A 16,471-nucleotide genomic window follows, 5' to 3' on the forward strand; every position below is an offset into this window, starting at 1 on the left:
TTAAACAAACTGATGAAGAAAGAACATAAGAAGAAGAACATAAGAAGGGTACCGATGGATCAGAACAGAGACTTATTTGGCCGTTATCCAGTTTTCCTCAGTTGTCTATGGGGAGTCCACAGACAGGACATGAATGCAGTTGATCCACGGTGACTGATGTTTAGAAACATGTTTCCTTGAAGTGGTAAAAGTAAAAAAGGTAAAGGATCCCTGGATGGTTAAGTCCAGTAAAGGCGAGGATGGGGTTGTGGTGCTCATCTCACTTTCAGGCTGAGGGAGCTGACATTTGTCCACAGACAGCTTTCCGGGTCATGTGGCCAGGATGACTAAACCATTTCTGGTGCAACGGAACACTTTGACGGAAACCAGAGCACACAGAAATGCCGTTTACCTTCCCGCCACAGTGGTACCTATTTATCTACTTGCACTGGCATGCTTTCGAACTGCTAGGTTGGCAGGAGCTGGGATAGAGCAACGGAAGCTCACCCTGTCACGGGGATTCGAACCGCTGACCTTCTGATCAGCAAGCCCAAGAGGCTCAGTGGTTTAGACCACAGCACCACACGTGTCCTATCAAGACTAGTACCCACTGATTAGTCATAGAATCATAGAATTGTAGAGTTGGAAGGGACACCAAGGGCCATCTAGACTAACCACAGATAAAGGACACATGGCTGCCCAACCTCTGCTTGAAAACCTCCAGCAGAGGTCCACCACCTTCTGAGGCAGTGTGTTTCATTGAAATAGCTCTTTCCACCAGATAGTTCTTACTAATGCTTTGTTGGAATCTCTGAAACCAGCTTGCTCCATCATCCACATGACAGCCCTTCAAGTGTTTGAAGAGGGCTATCTCTTCCCAAAGGGCCACAGGTGGTGCTGTGGTCTAAACCACTGAGCCTCTTGGGCTTGCTGATCAGAAGGTTGGCGGTTCAAATCCCTGCGACGGGGTGAGCTCCCGTTGCTCGGTCCCAGCACCTGCCAAACTAGCAGTTCAAAAGCATGCCAGTGCAAGTAGATAAATAGGTACCGCTCTGGCGGGAAGGTAAACGGTGTTTCCGTGCGCTGCTCTGGTTTCGGTGTTCCGTTGTGCCAGAAGCAGCTTAGTCATGCTGGCCACATGACCTGGAAAAACTGTTTGCGGACAAACGCCAGCTCCCTTGGCCTGTAAAGCAAGATGAGAGCTGCAACCCCAGAGTCATCTGCAACTGGACTTAACTGCCAGGGGTCCTTTACCTTTTTTTAATCTCTTTCCAGTCTCCTCTTATCCAGGCTAAACATAGGGGAGCCTATCAATGGCCATTAGCCATAAATGGTGATAAAAACATAATAAGAGGTTGCTGGATCAGGCCAGGGGCTTTCAACAACTATTATTATTATTGTTGTTGTTGTTGTTGTTGTTGTTGTTGTTGTTGTTGTTATTATTATTATTATTATCATTTGATGCGGAAAACTGAATTTTAGGTTGGAAAAATGGGGAAGTTGAGAGAAAATGAAACAGGCAGATCTGCTCATCCCTAGGAATGGGACTTTTTTTGGGGGGGGGCAAATGCTGATGTTTCTAGGATTCCTCTCCACATCTCCATGCAGAGAAAGCTGCATCAAGTAGGTATGTAACTAACCCTAAATGTGTGTAACTCACCCCACTCCCAGACTTCTGCTAAAAATGGGGAGTTGCAGAGGGTCAGTTGAGGGGGAGTGAGAAATATCCCTATTTTCATCTGAATGATGTTGGAGGGTATGCATTTAGGGCTTTAAAGGTCAGCACCAACACTTTGAACTGTGCTCAGAAGCCTCCTGGGAGCCAATGTAGATCCTTTAGGACCAGTGTTATGTGGTTCTAGAGGCCATTGTAGGCATCCTTCAGGAGCCGGCAGGGCCAGAAGGAATGGTGGGCAGAGTAACAGATGCGACTCTGGTATAGTGGGCTACAGGTAAAGGTCAGAAGTTTCTATATATACATGATTGCTTCTGCATCCTCCACCCAGCATTGTCTCAATTGTAAGCCCTCTGGGAGGACATGCAGTGGGGTTGTGATGGGTGTCTCTGGTGGCCGAGGTAGGATCCTGGTGGCCAGATAAGGAGGTCTGTAGGGTTGCATCCCCTGGGCCTGAAATCCCCTGCTCTAAGTAAATAACCAAAGAATCCCAGTTCATTCGTAGAATCATAGAATTGTAGAGCTGGACCACAAGGGTCATCCAGTCCAACCCTCTGCAATGCAGGAATCTTTTGCCCAACACGGGGCTCGAACCCACAACCCTGCAATTAAGAGTCTCATGCTTTACCAACTGAGCTATCCCAGGTCATTCTTACTCCATCTAATGGGATGGTGCCCCTGTCCATAATGTGGGAGATAAAAGAAGGGATCATTGCAACAGCCCCCTGCCCCCAGATGTGTCTAGCATAATGGATGCATCCAGTATGGTGACTAAAACAGGCAATGGACACTGCTGTGCCTTTTTGCAGCCCTTTCGCATGCCCCAGCACAAAGTTTCAAGATCATTGTAGAAAGGTTGCCCTTGCTGTCAATTCTCTCTCTCTGTCTACATCCACAGCCCCAGGATATCAGTCTTGTACATGGAGGACCACGGTGCTAGGACAAGGAACACACTCTTCAGTGTCAATTGTTTCTCCATATTTAAAGCATCTCGTCATTTCTGTTGCTTTTAGGGACATCCTGTCCCTTGACTATTCATGAGTGCAGTGGTCATTGCTAATTCATCACTGTCTCAGCCTGCAGGATTCTTCTCAAACTGATTGCATTTGTTTATACAGTTCCTTTGATCTCCGGCATATGCTGCCTGTGAACCCCATTCCTTATTGTCAGCACTTTCAATTATTAAGCGTGGCAGAGTGCACACCACCTGAAATAAATATTGCGATTGAGTTCACAAATGAAAAATGATGGGCTCCGAAACAGCTTAATAGCATGCGCCTGACTCGAGTTCTCGTAACGGTGCCCCTGCGTGCTTTTGTACATGCATCCAAATTGATCAGAGCATCCATCAGCACATGTGTGCTTAAATTTATTTTTCTCTTTTAGTGCTGATGACCAAGAAATTCTCTCCACAGGCTTTCTGCGGTTTTCAATTTTGGGGATGGACAGGTCAGTGGTCACCATGAATGAAAAGGGTCTGATTATAATCAGCTGGAGAGGGAGAGGACAGAAAGCAAATGTTTTGGCTATCCGTCAACACAACACATTCTCTGGCAGGACATAGTATGTCTTTGTAGGAAACAATTAGAGGGCTCAAGGGTCTTCTGGTGACACTTTGCCATACTTTGCCTGCTACTTTGCCATACATAGCTCCCTCTTCCTCCCATACGGAAGCTCAGGAGACGGAACTTTCTGAAAATATCAGCATCAAAGTTATCTGTATGGACTTCTCCTAATTCTTGTCCTGTTCTTTAACCTTGATGGTAAGAAAGCCCCTTGCTCCCCAGTTCTGATAAAACACAAACAATATTATATGTATTATTATATGTGTTATTATACGTACAATATTATACACATAGTACACACTTATATGCTTCAGGTTCCCTAAAGTAAAAAGCAATTAGATAGATATATACATCAGTGCGTATAATAACTGTGTAAAAATATGTATACATTAATATACTTATAAAATTACGCTGCAGAAAGCACCATGGAACTTGACTCTTTTGTACATATTATAGTATGGTATACTTGCCCCCCTTCAAACCCATAACAATATATTTGTACAGAAATTCACATATTACAATATTGCAAGTCTCTAGAGAGCTCTCCAAACCTGCGTATTGCTCCTGTAAGCTCTCACCAATCGGGGGCTGGAGTAGCGGGAAGTGTATAGCACCCTATTTTGCTGAGCTGCAATGGGAATAGACTTATTTATTTACCGCAGACGAAGAACAGGCAATCTCACCTCCATCAACCCCAACCCATTTTGGGGTTAGGGGCCAGGGGAACCATGAGAACCTCAATAAGCTGCTCCAGTGCTGTCCTCCCCAGGCATGCTGGCTTAGGCTCATGGGAGCTAAATTCCAAAATATCCAGAGGTCACCAGCTTGGAGAAAGCATGGCCACTTCTTCACCCAATGAGCAGAAGCACCAGTCAGGTAACGGTGTCAGAATAAGCCCTTCGTTTTTATTTTAAGAAAAGAAGAGGCCTGTTTGCTCTGTAAGAGTCCATCAAAATACAAAATAAAAAGTGTGAAGGTTTTCGGCCAAATCTCCTTGTGGTTAGAATATTAGACTAGGACCGGAGAGACCCGGGTTCAAATCCTAGCCATCACAGGGTTGTTGTGAGAGCGAAATGGGGGGGGGGGGAGCATGTGCCCCTTGGAGGAGGAGCAGGATATCTAGCTCCTTATGTGAGGACTAGAATTGTTTCATCTTTAGCATCATCATCAATGATAGTAATAACAATAGTTTTATTAGATTCCTTAACCACCCTTCACCACAAGGCAGGTTACGGCAATGTAGAAATACAAGAATATGATCAGTTTAAACCATTTACAATCAAAGGAACAGGATGGGTTCTGAAAATGAATATCTCCATTGCCAAAGAGGTGTGTCTTGTATGTGAAAGTTATACAAGGATGGTGGCGAGATGGACCTCTGTGGAGAGGCAATTCCACAAGGTAGGGGCTGACCCTTTCCTTCCAAGGTTGGTGGAATTACCAAAAGGTAATCTTCAGCTGATCTTCACACCCAAGAGGTGTTACAGGGAAGGAGGTAACCCTTCAGATATCTGGAGCCCAAGTCGTTTAGGGCTTTAAACACTAATGTAAGCACCTTGAATTGCAACCCATGCATCTGTTTTAAAACAGGAGCTATGTGAGCCCTAAACCCTAGCCAGTAATCTGGTTGCGGCATTTTTGGACCAGTTGAGGCTTCCAAGTCATCTTCAAGGGCAGCTCCATGTTGAGCATGTTGCAGTAATCCAATCTGGAAGGCACCAGAGTATGGAGTACACTGGTCAAAGTTGGTGAACCAACTGCAGTTGGAAATAGGCACTCCTTGCCATGGAGGCCACCTTCCGCCTCCACAAAGTATTGGAAATAAATATACTCCAAATTAAGTATATATACATGCATATTTTGGTTTTCTGTGGTGCATAATTTGGACATTTTTGGCACGACATGCAAGCTGCTCTATTTATGACCGCAAGGTCAGGAAACAGACTTGTGCATTCGCAGGATTCATTCTGTGAATTGTGGCAAGTCCTTCAGTCCTCTCACGAAATATAATGCTATAGGATGGTGCATATCTTCGACATGAAATTGGTTTCCGGTGGAGGACAGTCCTCTGGCAGTTTCAGGATCCCATCCAGCATTTTCAAGTTTGGCAAGTTAGAGAACACACTAGAAGAGAATATGATTTAGGAGTAAATTAATTTCCACCATCCCATGCCCTTGACCTTAACTTCAATTTTGCTCCCATACCCTCCCTCTCCAGTTTGGGCTCTCCATCCCTGAAATTTGGTGTGTGTGTGTCAGTCAACCTCACTTTTGCCACTAGTGGACCCACTAGAAAAACCAAAGGAAACAGCTGGTGTCCAGAAATTAAACTCTAAGTGAGCACAGTATGTGAGAGTATAATGCTTTGACTGACTCCATGGTGCAGAGGTTAAGGTTATGGGCTTTAACTTACAACTCCCATGCCTTTGGGTGTATCAGTGAATCTGAGAACAACTTCACATGCTTTCCCAGGAACACACAATTCCTTCTATTTCCAGTGTTCGGAAGTGTTTCGGTACGCAAAACACCACCACTCAGGACAATACCAGTGGAAGGGCCATTGTTCAGTGGCAGAGAATCTGAACTGCACACAGAAGCGCCCCCAGGTCAGTGTTTCTCAAATTTGGGTTCCCAGCTGTTGTTGGACTACAATTCCCATCACCCCTAGCTAGCAGGACCATTGGTCAGGGATGATGGGAGTTGTAGTCCAACAACAGCTAGGGGAGACCCAAGTTTGAGAAACGCTGCCCCAAGTTCAATCCCCGACATCTCCAGATAGAGAAGAGAGAGAGAGAAGAGTTTTGGATTTGATATCCCGCTTTATCACTACCCTAAGGAGTCTCAAAGCGGCTAACAATCTCCTTTCCCTTCCTCCCCCACAACAAACACTCTGTGAGGTGAGTGGGGCTGAGAGACTTCAGAGAAGTGTGACTAGCCCAAGGTCACCCAGCAGCTGCATGTGGAGGAGCGGAGACGCGAACCCAGTTCACCAGAATACGAGTCTACCACTCTTAACCACTACACCACGCTGGCTCTCAGTGACAAGCAGAGACATCCCCTAGCATGGCTAAGAGCATCTGGTTGGCCAGACAGAAAACATTGTGCTGGGTGCTGAGCTAGATAAACCTTTGGTCTGATCCAGCAGGGCTTTTCTTACATCCTTGCATACAGAGGATGTGTCCCCCCCCCCCAAGGTCACCCAGCAGCTGCATGTGGAGGAACGGAGACGCAAACCCGGTTCACCAGATTACGAGTCCACCGCTCTTAACCACTACACCACACTGGCTCTCACAATATCCCCTATCTGAAATCCTAGACAGTCCATGCCAGTCAATACTGAGCTAGAAGGATCCTCGATCGGACTCTGTGAAAATCCTATGTTTCCTATCCATGTATGAGAGGGAGGTGTCAGCAGACTCAAAGGAACCCCATGGTTTGCAAAGTACAAAAGGATGGGGGGGGGGATTCAAGGGTGCAAACCCCCCTTCCCCTCAACATACCAGTGAGGACCCAACTTGCCCACTGGTCATAGAGAAGAAAGTGACTGTTGGCAGGGGGGAGCTGGATAAGAGGGGTGGTGAAAGAGTCAGGAATGATGGGAGCTGTCATGCCGCAACATGTGGAGGGCCACAGGTTCCCCACCCCTGGGACAGACTATAGGAGTGGAGCGCAGGGGGTGGCTGACTAAATGAGACACTGGACACGCTGCAACATTTTGTTGCAGACCGACTTGCTACTAAATACACTCCAGTGGCGTGCAATAACTTACAGCTGCCTGTAGTTGTCATGAAACTCACAGGGGTTCCTCTGGAGTACGAGAGACTCCAGTGGAGTGTGTCTCAGGGCACACAGCCCATGTAGGGTCTCAATGTTGTTCTCATCAAGGGACAGATGTTGAATCGCAGGTAGTTTTGGCAGCTGCTTGAAGGATGTAAAATGATTTCTGCTGAGTTTCAGCTCTTTGCATCTGGAAAGCACATTAAATGTGTGCAATCAGTTATTACATGCAGGGAAAAAGACATTCCAACTTACAACAACAAGGGTTTTTTGGGAGGTTATTGTTTTAAGTCCTAAAATGTAGACAATGATTCTTTTGTAAGAAGCAATTCAGTGGACCCCCATACTGACACTATCTTACAAAAGGCACCAGAAAATGTGCTAATTAGTCTCCAGTGCTGCAAGAACTATGCTCAAAGATCTGTTTGTGAAACGGTCAGGACCTCAGGTGAGGACCGTATCAGCTTGGTTTCACATTGCATTTCTCTGACACTCTTCCTGTGTCAGGGAAGGGGCTCATTTGGAAAACAGTTTCTTGACACAATTAGCCAAGATGTCAACAGCCACTTTGCTTCCCCTTTCACAACCTGCAGCAATTAAACCCAGAAGTCTCCAATTAAGCAATGTGTGGAAAAACTCCCTTTCTGATAAGACCACACAGAGACTATTTGGTATCGCTGCAAGAGCTACAGTAAATGTCTCCCAGCCTTGATTTGCCCTTTTTGTTTTGTAACTTTCCTTTCCCTTCAAGGAAAAAAAAGTTTGCCTTGGTTCTTCCTCCCTCCTTGCAACACAGACAGAATCTTCCACTCTTCACTGCCTCTCACCTGGCTGCCTCTCTCAGGTTGTTTATATAGCACCGGCTACACTACAGTGCTATGGGACACAGGTGGTGCTGTAGTCTAAACCACAGAGCCTAGTGCTTGCCGATCAGAAGGTCAGCTGTTTGAATCCCTGCAATGGGGTGAGCTCCCGTTGCTTGGTCCCTTGAAAGCATGTCAAAGTCCAAGTAGATAACTAGGTACTGCTCTGGCAGGAAGGTAAACGGCATTTCCATGCGCTGCTCTGGTTTACCAGAAGCGGCTTAGTCATGCGGGCCACAAGACCCAGAAGCTGTACTCCGGCTCCCTTGGCCTGTAAAGCGAGATGAGCGCTGCAACCCCAGAGTCGTCAGCGACTGGACCTAACGGTCAGGGGTCTCTTTACCCCTTTATCTTACGCAACAGCTTGGGTGTGCTACTTTCAGGGATGATGAGATAATGTTCCAGTGAAACAACACTGAGAATAAGTCCTGCAGAAGCCTCCGCTTTGCACAATCTCTCAACCATTATTCCTCCCTTTTTTCATTCAGACCGGCAAACTGTGGTTGCCAGGGTCAGAACAGTCTAGGATCTTATAAACTGTGGTTCAAGTTCCTGGCTTCTTTTCTGAACTGGGAAACCCTAGTTTCCGAGCTGAATAAAACTTGGATGAACTAAGGTCGAGTGCAATTTCTAGCGACCAAAAAAACACCTCTCCAGATGGTGCTTGCAACAAATGATGTATAACGTGATCTAATGATTTAAACCCACTATAGTAAATTGCTTGCAATCGTGACTGCGGATGCATGGGATATACATAGTTCTGCTATTAACTTAGTTAATGCTTGGAAAAGTCCCAATACTAATCAAATTACCTTGGCAAGCATATGGCACTTAGATCTGTCAAGGAGTTGTCCACCAGCCAAAGCCTCTCCACTCGGATTAGACGGCGGAGAATCCTTTTGCAGTTTTCTACCTGGTAAAGGTCTCCCAAGTCTTGGTACGAAAGATTTAAACTCTGGTGGTGGGAGGGAATTCAAAGAACACACAAATAGATTCCATTTAGCTGAGCAGTCAAGTGGAGATCTTTTGCACACTGAATGTTTATGACAGCATCAAGACCAAACTAGACAAGAATGCATCTCAGGTCTTGCAAAGAGCAGCTCCAGAGGACCACAATATGGATTTGAATAATTTGGTGAGGTGGGAGGGTTAATCCCACCACGTTCTTTTCCCAAGAAAAATCTCTTAGAATCATAGAATCATAGAGTTGGAAGAGACCACAAGGGCCATCGAGTCCAACCTCCTGCCAAGCAGGAAACACCATCAGAGCACTCCTGACATATGGTTGTCAAGCCTCTGCTTAAAGACCTCCAAAGAAGGAGACTCCACCACAGCGAATTGGTGGAGCGAATTCCACTGTCGAACAGCTCTTACTGTCAGGAAGTTCTTCCTAATGTTTAGGTGGAATCTTCTTTCTTGTAGTTTGGATCCATTGCTCCATGTCCGCTTCTCTGGAGCAGCAGAAAACAACCTTTCTCCCTCCTCTATGTGACATCCTTTTATATATTTGAACATGGCTATCATATCACCCCTTAACCTCCTCTTCTCCAGGCTAAACATGCCCAGCTCCCTTAGCCGTTCCTCATAAGGCATCGTTTCCAGACCTTTGACCATTTTGGTTGCCCTCCTCTGGACACATTCCAAAACTGTTATTTACTCAGTTGGGAAATGCATATCACAGCTCCAAGGTGGTGTTGGTAGATATTCATGGGGGGGAAATGGTTACAGAGGCAAGGGTTAAAATGTCCCCTGTCCCAGTCCCAGTATGGATCTCCAGATCCCATAGCTCGATTGCAAATGTTTAAAGGATACAATAAACTCTCCTTACTTCTAAACAAGATGACTGAGCTACTGTGAGGCTCACTGAGTTAATTTGGTTTTTGCATATAGGCTCTCTGTTATACCTAAAACTGCTAACAAATTAGGGTGACAAATTTGACAAGCTGAATTTTGCTGCCTTCTTTGGCAGAGGTTCAAACTACCTGACAGGGTTGAGAATCCTGTAGTAGTAGTAGAGGAAGAATAAGAATAAGCGATTACTGTAATCTAAAAAGATGTGGCACAAATGGAAATTTGATAGGTAGGAGGATGTCATGCATAAATACAAATTTCCTTCCTCCTAATCAGATTTCCTTTTGTGCCCCATATTTTACAATTATAAACCTAAGGGTAGGGACTGTCTTGTTGTGATCTATAAGCTGCTATGGGAACCTTTTTTGGCAGAAGTGCAGGATACAAATTCTTTAAATAAAATATTTTTAAAACTGCACTGACAGTCCTATACTTTTTATTCAGAGTCAGAAACAATAATTTAGGAGTCCAATGATACCTACTTCCTTGTAAGAGTGTACAGGAATGCAGCCTGAATGAGATATTACTAACAATGTTTTATAAAAAATAAAGCCCACAATTTAAAAAAAGTCCTTACCACACAGTTTTCCCAGTTCTCTTGCAGCCTTTGTTCCCATTTCTCATTCTCTGTCAGTTTTTTTCTGGCACACAGAGTGTGATGCTCTCCTCTGAAAAAACGCTCTTCTTCAGAAGGTCCTGTTCAGAAATATAGATATCCATCTCAATATTTTTCAAAAAACTGTTTTTATTAGGATTTTATGGGGTTACAAAAGTACACATAGCACCTCTGCTTTCACTTCAAAGAGTCCTGTCTACAGATCAGTTATATTCAATGTGAGACACTAATGTTATAGACAGTATTCTATAGTGTTGGTGCTGACCTTTAAAGCCCTAAATGGCCTCGGTCCAGTATACCTGAAGGAGCGTCTCCACCCCCATCGATCTACCCGGACACTGAGGTCCAGCACCGAGAGCCTTCTGGCGGTTCCCTCACTGCGAGAAGCCAAGTTACAGGGAACCAGGCAGAGGGCCTTCTCGGTAGTTGCGCCCGCCCTGTGGAACGCCCTCCCACCAGATGTCAAAGAGAACAACAACTACCAGACTTTTAGAAGACATCTGAAGGCAGCCCTGTTTAGGGAAGCTTTTAATGTTTGATGTATCACAGTATTTTAATATTCTTTTGGAAGCAGCCCAGAGTGGCTGGGGAAACCCAGGCAGATGGGCGGGGTATAAATAATAAATTATTATTATTATTATTATTATTATTATTATTATTATTATTATTATTATAGTATAAGGCTGTGGCAGAGAAGAGGTGGGGAGAGAGAAGGGCATCTCAATATTATATTCCTGCTCCTATCACAGGGACAAAGGTGGCGCTGTGGTCTAAACCACTGAGTCTCTTGGGCTTGCCGATTGAAAGGTCAGCAGTTCGAGTCCACATGACGGGGTGAGCTCCCATTGCTCTGTCCCAGCTCCTGCCAACCTAGCAGTTTGAAAGCATACCAGCTGCATCAAGGAGGTAAACAGCGTTTCCATTTGGTATGGCACTCATTACAGGGTCCTGTTGCATGGGAAGTAGTTTAGTCATGCTGGCCACATGACCCAGAAAGCTGTCTGCGGACAAGCTCCGGCTCCCTTGGCCTGAAAGCGAGATGAGCACCACAAACCCATAGTCAAGTTTGACTGGACTTAAACGTCCAGGGGTCCTTTACCTTATATCTTAGCAGAATATTCAAAGCTTAGAAATATGCAAGAGGGGATATATGTACATGTGTGTGTGACACACACACACACACGAATACAAACACACATATATTTATAGTGCCTTACACCTCAAAAGTTTCAAGGCCGCTTACACAAAACACATACAAATAGCATACAAACTAGGGCTACCATACGCCCAAATATTCCCAGACATTATGGGATTTCAAAGACGTAATAGACAGGAGGAAATTTCCAAAAAGTGCCTCTTTGTCCTGGATCTTTGGATCTTAGGCAAGTCAATCTAAAAATCACATTTTTAGCTCAACAACTTTTGGGGTGTCCTTTTTGAAATATGGCTTGCTAAAAGCAATTGCGATTCAAAATTTGCACCGCTAGACTAGTAGGAGCCACTATTAGAACAACCAGCTCACAAAATCAAACCCAGACCAGCAGACAAAACATTAAAGATTTAATTCCTGGAGGTAAAGCCTTGTGCCAAAACGATAATGATTCTCTTGCCAGGTGGACTTTCCTGGGAAGACAACTCCATAGTTGGAGTACATTATATATACTTTGTGTGAGAGAGCCATTAAGGCTGAGTGCCAGGTGTTCAGATTGCATTACTGCACACCAATTCTGGGCTAGCTACACTGGCTTCCTTTTGGGTTCTGGGCCTTTAAGGGAGCCGCGGGTAGCGCTGTGGTCTAAACCACTGAGCCTTGGGTTTGCCGATCAAAAAGTTGGCAGTTCGAATCCTTGTGACGGGGTGAGCTCCCATTGCTCGGTCCAAGCTCTTGCCAACCTAGCAGTTCAAAAGCATGCCAGTGCAAGTAGATAAATAGGTACCGCTCTGGCGGGAAGGTAAACGGCATTTCCGTGTGCTGCTCTGGTGTCGGTGTTCTGTTGTGCCAGAAGCGGTTTAGTCATGCTGGCCACATGACCTGGAAAAACTGGCTGCGGAGCAGACAAACACCGGCTCCCTCTGCCTGTAAAGTGAGATGAGCGCCCCAACCCCAGAGTCGTTCGCAACTGGACTTAACTGTCAGGGGTCCCTTTACTTTTACCGTTGGCCTTTAAAGCTCTAAACCAGGGTCAGTGAACAGGATCTGGTCAGTGAGTCAGATGCTGAGCTCCCCCATAGGCCACTTCGGCAGATGGGCAGGGGCTGGCATCACAAATGACATTAGATGACCCTAAGTGAAGATTTCCTTTGCTAGCAACCTTTGGAACTATGCTGCGAGGGCCAATCAGCTGACTGGGCATGGATTGGCTGTGCTGCCAATTGGTACCTCAGCAGTGTTACTGATCCCACCAGGGCTTGCTTCCACTGCTGATCAGCTGATTGGCACTGACAGCAAGCCTGTCTCGCCAAGGAACAACTGGGAGTGCACTTTAAGACTCTGGTTGCTTCTATGCACACCTGGCATCACAGAATATGTATCTGAAAGGCTGCCTAGATGCATATGAGCCTACCCAAGGTTTAAGATCAGTGGCTGAGGGACAAGACCTTTTTGGTACTTTATCCGTAGGGATGGCTCATCCTTACTGGTTATTGAAAAAATTCTATAGACTTCTTTTATTTTAGTCTGTGTTTGGTTGATGTGCCTGGATAATTTTGTGATTTGCTGATGATTATTTATTAGGATTGGGTTTTTTTTAAAAATATTTGTGTGATTAATACATCCCTATGTAGCTTGAAATTTCCAAACTACCTTGTGAGAGCAAAGAAAAGTGGGTTATGCATTTTTTAATAAAAGGAAACAAATAAATGAGAGTTTAAAGTGCTCTGAAAAACTCTTTATTTCCCATTGCAGACACACGTATTTGTTTTCTCCCACTGTCAGCCTCTGTGCAAACAGGCTCCGTAGGTTTTTGATACAGTTAAAAAGCAACAACGTACAAAGCCAAATTCAAGAGTGGAATGACAGCATAACCATGCAATTTCCCATATCCTAAGGATTTCCTCATATAATCTTTCTCATATTTATTGTTTGTCAACAACAGTGAATAAAATAACGGGTTGGGGATTAGATCTTCGGACAGCTGTATCTGGCAAAACTGATCTCCATCTAGGTCCCAGAAAGGCAGCATTGAAGTGGAAGTTGGGACGATCCTGGATGCCTGCATGGTTACGATAATGTATTTGCCATATTGGATTGCTTTCAAGATTGCTTTGGGGGAGAAAGGGATGATGACGGCTGCCAGGAAAACAAATTGGAATTCTTTCAACTGATTCTCATTGCAAATTACTTCTTATCTCCGATGCCAGGCCTTCATTGCTTTATTCCTTTCTGTTCCATGATTTCTTCATACTTCCTGATCACTGGGATAGTAGTATGTATCAGCTGCAGGCCCATACGCAGATAAACTGCGTAGCTCCCATTGAACATGATAATTGGGGCTGCCAACTGATCAATCAGCTACTTTTTAACTAACCAATTAATGGATCAATTAAGAGACCTATGGCATGGTGCCTAGAAAGCCATAAAGGCCATAGGATTTGCAGTTCCTCCTCTCCATGGGTGGAAAGTGAGAGATACAGAGAAGATGATCCTTTAGGTCTCCTCACTGCAGGTGTGAAAGTCTCAGTGGCTGCTGGTCCTCTGCTGTCTGAGCTCCTACAGCGGAGGGCAAAAAGGAGGTGCTCTGTGTGTGTGTTGGGTGTGTGTGTGTGTGAGTTGGATTTAGGGAGGCTTATCCAAATCTCTTATTCCTCCAGAGGGGAAAGTAAAATATGCCAGTCCTGGGTTGGCATACTCATTTTCTCCTCCACCGGGACCAATTGGAAGTAAAAGCCATTAAAATCCTCAGTTGGCAGAAAGTGTGGGGAAGGAAACACCCCCCCCTCCTGAAGAACCCACATTTTCTAACCTGCCAACACAAGCCTAGCTTTGGATTTGACAGTTCCACAATCTTCTACCTGCTTTGCATTGTTCTGCCACTTTAAATAAATGTGTTTGCTGCCAAAATCCCACGGCATGTGCTTTATTATGGTACCAAGGAATGAGTAAGGTGATTGCTTCTTATGAAAGCTCCCAACATTCTGTAACATCCTACCATGGCCCATTTCTTTGTTGTAAGCTGCGTCAAGTTTACTAAGAAGATCCATTAATCAAATACAGCATTTGGCTAATAACCAGAGCTGATCCCAAATTCACAAAGGTGGAGAGGGAATGTTGGGCAGGGGGGTCAACGACGACCCAAATGGAGTCGGTTTTCCAGGGGCTGTTTTTCCAAGTGGCAATGGCACAGTGGACAAGTGAGACATGATACTCTCTTGATAAAGTTTTCACTGACCACCCCCTCTGGCACTGCTGAGCCTGTTCTGCACTTTGGTATACTAGAGAACAAAGGGCAACGAAAGAGGCTAGACCAGTGGCTCCCAGTTAGGGCTCTGGGAACCCCTGGGGGTCCATAGTCCCACCCTGTGCCTCTCCTCCAACTAAGTTTTTGTCATTTTTGCATGGTAATATCACAAATCCTTTGCTTATTAGGGCTACCCCACATTTTCTTCAAAGAATTGATTTGCAGAGGTAACTACCATAGAGTTATCAAAAATTTCAAAAGTAGGGAGTCCGTGGCTTGACTTTTGAAAAAATAGGGCGCCCTCAGTAATTGGCTAATCGGGAACCACTGGGCTAGATAATCCTTGCCCCTGGCTTCTAAAGCATGCTGAGGGGGTATCATCATCATCATTGAATATGTTAAATATAGTGTTTGCTCTATTTATATTGTGACTGTCTATGGCTTTGAACAATAAAGTTTAATTCATTAGTGCTGTTAGTATTGCTTATGAATCACCTTTTACATGTGTCTCAAACTGATTTACCGATATACCATAAAAACAAAACAGCTAAAAAATAGTCTAAAACAGTACAAAAACAACTGAAGACAGAATGGAGACCTAAGGCACAGTCATTTCCACCTTGTGGGAAAAGCCAGTCAAAAGAAAAACCAAACCACTTCAAATGTTTCTACAAAGTATGGATTGTGGGTGCCTGTCATATCTCAACAGAGATGCTGTTCTACAGCATGGGGGCAACCATACTGAAGACTCCTTTTTAAGTTACTGTGAAGCAGGCTTCTGATATTCTGGGGGCTGTGATATCTATTTTTCTAGAAAATGAGGTGCCAGAACTTAGCACGAATGCCTCCCTTGTTCTCTTATAATGGCAGCTAGAAAAAAGCCCTGCTTAGGAGAGGAAGTTGTCCTGGCCATCTTGGAATAGACAGTGATTCAACCACTATTGAAAAAGCCCACCCAAGAGCCATTGGCTTGTGACAACTTCTGTCTGGTCACAAATGCCCCCTTGGGGGGGAGGAAGGTGATTGAGAGGGTCACAGCAGGACGGTTGCAAGCCAATTATCTTGACCCACTTTTAATTCAGCTTCCAGCCTGCTTGTGGGACTGAATCGGCCTTGATCACCCTGATGGATGACCTTTTTCAGGAGAAGGAATGGGGATTGAGACCCTGTTGTTACTTGATATCTCAGCAGCTTTTGATACCATAGGCCATGGTATCAAAGGTATTGAGCCGACACAGTGAGATGCATGCTGGCGGCTCTGTTTTACGTTTTTTCTGATCCTATCTCTGGGATCACTTTCAGAGAACGTCATTGGACGATTATCTGTCTGCCTCCTGGCAACTGTACTGTGGGATACCATAGGATACCATCTTGTCTCCAATGCTATTTAACATCTACTGTATATGAAGCTGCTGGTCAGTAGGAAATTTGGGGATGATGATACCCAGACCTATTTTTCTATCACTTCTGAACTGGGAGAAGCTGTGCAAGCTGGTGATCTGACACTAAGTAAAAGCTAAACTAAAGAAGTGCCATGGTCAGATCACTTCCTGGTGCAACTGGACTTCTCCATGACCTTTCCCTTCTGCAGGGAGGTGGGACCGATTTGGATGGTCCGCCCCCGCCACTTAATGGATCCAAAAGGTTTCCAGAGAGTGGTAGGGGATGCTTTATCCCATGTTGATGACCTTTCAGCTGATTCCCTGGTGGCCTGCTGGAATGTGGAGTTAACCAGGGCTATTGACTGT

The 16,471-nt window shown here is 45.0% G+C and overlaps 1 protein-coding gene and 1 long non-coding RNA gene across 6 annotated transcripts in view; both read right to left on the reverse strand.

Moving 5' to 3' along the window:
- The window catches only part of LOC310678534, a 241,139-nt gene that overhangs the window by 35,186 nt on the left and 189,482 nt on the right, over nucleotides 1-16,471 (reverse strand). The window lies entirely within an intron of this gene.
- The window catches only part of LOC310678438 (acidic leucine-rich nuclear phosphoprotein 32 family member B-like), a 29,009-nt gene continuing 16,174 nt past the window's right edge, over nucleotides 3,637-16,471 (reverse strand). For 4 of the 5 annotated variants that reach the window (XM_083442406.1, XM_083442407.1, XM_083442409.1 and 1 more), the window contains exons 4-7: nucleotides 10,288-10,406; nucleotides 8,672-8,814; nucleotides 6,989-7,186; nucleotides 3,637-5,343 (exon numbers count right to left, since the gene is read on the reverse strand). In XM_083442406.1, the coding sequence (XP_083298532.1) occupies nucleotides 5,232-5,343; nucleotides 6,989-7,186; nucleotides 8,672-8,814; nucleotides 10,288-10,406 (572 nt within the window). In that variant the 3' untranslated portion in view covers nucleotides 3,637-5,231. The remainder of the gene's footprint in view (nucleotides 5,344-6,988; nucleotides 7,187-8,671; nucleotides 8,815-10,287; nucleotides 10,407-16,471) is intronic. The other variant, XR_014511761.1, reaches the window with a different exon arrangement.

The sequence above is a fragment of the Podarcis tiliguerta genome (genome assembly GCF_965153285.1).
Source record: "Podarcis tiliguerta genome assembly, chromosome: 5".
NCBI lineage: Eukaryota > Metazoa > Chordata > Lepidosauria > Squamata > Lacertidae > Podarcis > Podarcis tiliguerta.